Source organism: Wyeomyia smithii, chromosome 3 (assembly GCF_029784165.1).
Source record: "Wyeomyia smithii strain HCP4-BCI-WySm-NY-G18 chromosome 3, ASM2978416v1, whole genome shotgun sequence".
NCBI classification, from domain to species: Eukaryota; Metazoa; Arthropoda; class Insecta; order Diptera; family Culicidae; genus Wyeomyia; species Wyeomyia smithii.
In genome coordinates, this window is record NC_073696.1 from 156,522,256 (window position 1) to 156,526,547 (window position 4,292).

Sequence of the window (4,292 nt, forward strand, 5' to 3'; positions counted from 1 at the left end):
ACGTTGCGGAACAATAGACCAGCAGAATTCACTGGTTTCACCACCGGCTTTCGGACTAGAAAAAACGCGCAAACGACCGTACTGTTCAACATATATATTTGGTACTGATCTTATATCTGAGTGGCTTCGGGATTTATAGATGACATCGAATCGAATAATCTAAATGGATCGATTGACCACTACTTGCGCACACAGTATTCTGGCGTTCGCCTTGAATTTCATTTGATTGGATTTATGTTAGGAAAGACCTTTAGCGTAAGTATAAATTTAGGCGTTTAAAATATTAGGTTAAGATTTAGTTCTAAGTTAATTCGAATTTTAAGTTTTATAAACTGTATTATTGTAAGCGTTCAACTCCAACATTCCGGCCACCTTGAAATACGTCGGTGTTTCAATATTTCCTTAGATCTCGACTGGGGGAGCTTTGATGAGGAACGGATGCGATTTTGGTTCCCATCCATTGACCGGTAGGAGCCATAGGAAGCGAGTAAGTGTCTTCACATGGTTTCCTCACCATCACCGAGAAAAAAGAAAAGACCAAGTAGATCGAACGATTGGATTTAAAACATTGGAATTACAATTACCTGTGCAATGCGCAAGTGCGCATCGAGCAAGTTCTCCCGGTCCGGGTTGTTCTACCTGGATTATGGATTCATCGAGACTGTCGGAAGCAGGGCGATTTTGACGACACTTGATCCTGATAGAATAAAAGACGTCTGATCAGGTCGAGGAATTAGCAACGAATAATAGTTTATTGAGGGTGTACAAATGCAACGCTTACTATTCTAACATCCCCCCTTAAGTGGGTATTTGTAGGACACCCATTTTTTCCGATCTTCATTCAGCTTTGGTACCGGTAACGCCTTGGTCAGGATATCTTCAGCCTGCTGATTGAAAGCCACATGTTTTAACTAAATTGCCTTCAGCTCTACTTGCTCGTGAACAAAATGGTGTCTAATATCGATGAATTTTGTTCTCGCCGAATAACCCATCTCTTTCTCGGCAAGACAAATCGAACTTTTGATGACTAGGGGATCGTTGATGCCGTATAGTTCACGCAAAAATCCCATCCACAAGACAGCTTCTTGACTAGCCATTGATAAAGCCATGTATTCTGCTTCGGTAGTAGATAAAGCTACGGTAGATTGCTTCTTCGAGCTCCATGACACTGCTCCTCCACTCTGAAGAAATACGTAACCACTTATCGATCGTCTCGTCTCGGCATCGTTTCCCCAATCCGCATCACTGTATCCGGTGAATGCCGCATCCTTCCTGTATGTCAACTTGTAATTTTAAGTTCCTTTTAGGTATCGCGATATTCGCTTTGCTGCTGTCCAGTGTGGCAAACCCGGATCCCTACAGAAAGAGCTAACTATGCTTACTGCATGGCTGATATCTGGCCGTGTGCACTGCGAAATAAACTGCAAACCTCCAATCAGCTCACGAAATGGAACATTCTTCATTTTTCCTGTCTCCTCTTTATTTTTCGGACTCATTGACTTGAGTAGTCGCTGATTAACATTCAGTGGTGTGGATGCTGGATTGCGATTGCTCATGTTGAATTTTTCCAGTAATTTGTGAATATATCTTTCCTGATCGATGGAAATAGCGTCATCCGTCCTGGTGACTCGTAGTCCCAGAATCTACTTCACCTCTCCCAGGTCCTTCATTTAGATTTTATTGCATAGTTGACATTTTACATCATCGACCAACTGTTGATCATTCGAAAACAGGAGAAAATCGTCAACATAAACTGTTATGATAATTAGTTTTCCATTAACCACTTTGTGGTACACATATGTGTCGAACTTTGAACGTTTTAGTCCCATTTGTTTGAGTTTCTGGTCTAGCTTGGTATTCCAAACCCTGCTTACCTGCTTAAGTCCATATAAGGCTTTCTCCAATTTGCAGACCTTTCTTGGAGCGTCATGATTGTGGAATCCCTCGGGCTGTTACATGTATATCTCCTCACCATCCAAATCGCACTGCAAAAATGCAGTTACAGCATCCATTTGATAGACGAGGAGATTTAATTGCGTGGCCAGCGCAAGCAGATGTCGAATCGTGGCGTAGCGGACGACAGGAGAGTAAGTTTCATTATAGTCCACTCCCTTTACTTGTGAATATCCCTTTATCACGAGTCTCGCCTTGTGACGCTCGATGGTACCGTCCGGGTTGGCTTTGATCTTGAAGATCCACTTGCTCTTCAACGGTTTGTGGCCCTTTAAAAGATCCTCTAGGTTCCACGTTTCGTTGGCCTTCAACGCGTTGTACTCGGATTCCATTGCCTCAATCCACTGGTCACGGTCCACCCTGTCTAATGCCTCCTGCACTGTTTCAGGATCTATCATCACCTGTGAAGAGTCATTCGGCGAAAGGTGGTTGTCGCCATAAATGTTAGAAATCAACTTGCCTTGGACTAAGCGCTCCCAGTCACTGTGCTCAGTATCATGTTGCGTACCAACTATTACTTCCTTCGATTGTGACAAGAGCGCAGCGGTGCCTTTGCTGCCAAGATTAGTTCCACGTCGTTCATCGCCACGTTTGACATGTGAAGTTGCAAATCCTTGAGGCAATACATTGTACGTTACTTTATAACCAGTATACTTGCCTTGGAAACGGCGCTCTCTCTCGATGCGCCTCATCGTAGAAGTATGAACTAGTTGCGGGAGGAGCGCAAGCGGTAGCTGTGGATCCTGTGGCTCTTCATGATTTCTCGTTGATCAGCTTCAGCAAAAATCATTGTTTTCACGGTTGATTCTGGAGCTTCTGGAACAGCGGACATTTCTGCCACCTGGTTCTCGTCCAGTATCACCACGTCTCGACTCTCGAGAACTTGCTTAGTCTTTTCATTATACATTCGGTAAGCCTTAGAAATTGCCGAACAACCAATCAAAATGCACGGTGTTGACTTGGGATCCCACTTGGATCGTTTTACCTTTGGTACGTGTGCCATCGCCTTGGCTCCAAAAAGCGTAAATTCGACAAATCCGGCTTCCGTCCCATGAATTTTTCGAAAGGGGTGACAAGGATACCCTTCGTTGGTAATCGATTGATCAAATACAGCGGTCGACGCTGCTTCTGCCCAAAACCGCTTGTCTAGCTTGGCATCAAAAAGCAAACACCTGGCTCTCTGTTGAATCATCCTATTCATGCGTTCAGCCAATCCATTTTGCTCCGGATTGTGAGGTACCGTGGTCTCTTGACGGATACCAACTCTTTGAAATGCTCACCAACGTATTCTCCTCCGTTGTCAGTTCGCAGACACTTAAGTTTCTTTCCGGTCTGGGTTTCAGTGTACGCCTTAAATTTCTTGAATGCGCCAAATGCATCCTTTTTGGACTTCAGGAAATATACGAACGTCATTCTGCTCGCATCATCGATAACAGTGACGAAATATTTGCTCCCTCCGATTGAAGGCTTCTCCATTGCTCCGCACAAATCCGAATGGGCTAGCTCAAGGACATCGCATGCCCTTGTACCACCAGATTTGAATGGCAACCGCTGATGCTTTCCTCGATGCAGGGAACACATGGCTTGAAGTTTCAAGTTATCGACCAATCAGTTTGCTTTATTCAAGAAGTAAACTGTTTGAGAGAATTATTCTTAACAGAATGATGTCACACATTAACGAAAATTCAATTTTTGCACATGAACAGTTTGGATTTCTCCAGGGTATTCCACTACTCATCAATTGCTCAGAGTTACTAATATGATACGAGCTAACAAATCTGAAGGTTATTCCACTGGAGCTGCTCTTTTAGACATAGAAAAAGCATTCGACAGTGTTTGGCATAAAGGTTTGATTGCGAAATTGCAAACTTTTAATTTTCCAATTTTCCTAATCAAAATTTTATAAAATTATCTTACTGATCGAACTCTGCAGGTTGTCTATCAGAATTCAAAATCTGATAGATTTCCTGTCAGAGCAGGTGTGCCTCAAGGTTCAGTCTTGGGTCCAGTCCTGTACAACATATTCACTTCAGATCTTCCTGATTTTCCTCCAGGATGCACAAAGTCATTGTTCTGCGATGACACAAGCATTTCCGTAAAAGGAAAAAATCTTCGTGTCATATGCAGTCGATTACAGAAAAGTTTAGATATTTTTTCTTCCTACTTGCAAAAGTGGAAAATCTCTCCCAATGCTTCTAAAACTCAAATGATAATTTTTCCGCATAAGCCTAGGGCTTATTTCCTCAAGCCAAACAATAATCACGTTGTCAAGATGAATGGGGTTATTTTACGTTGGTCTGACAAGGTTTAGTACTTGGGACTAATTTATGATAAAAAAC

The 4,292-nt window shown here is 42.8% G+C and overlaps 1 protein-coding gene across 1 annotated transcript; it reads right to left on the bottom strand.

Annotated features, from left to right (window-relative positions):
* Positions 1-1,952: 1,952 nt before the first annotated feature.
* LOC129728738 (uncharacterized) lies at positions 1,953-2,645 on the bottom strand. The gene has a single exon (XM_055687193.1). It carries the CDS (start codon positions 2,643-2,645, stop codon positions 1,953-1,955), a length of 693 nt encoding a protein of 230 aa, XP_055543168.1.
* Positions 2,646-4,292: the final 1,647 nt, after the last annotated feature.

Coding starts and splice junctions, on each gene's coding strand:
- LOC129728738 (XM_055687193.1), bottom strand. CDS start 2,645: ATGAGGCGCATCGAGAGAGAGCGCCGTTTCCAAGGCAAGTATACTGGT.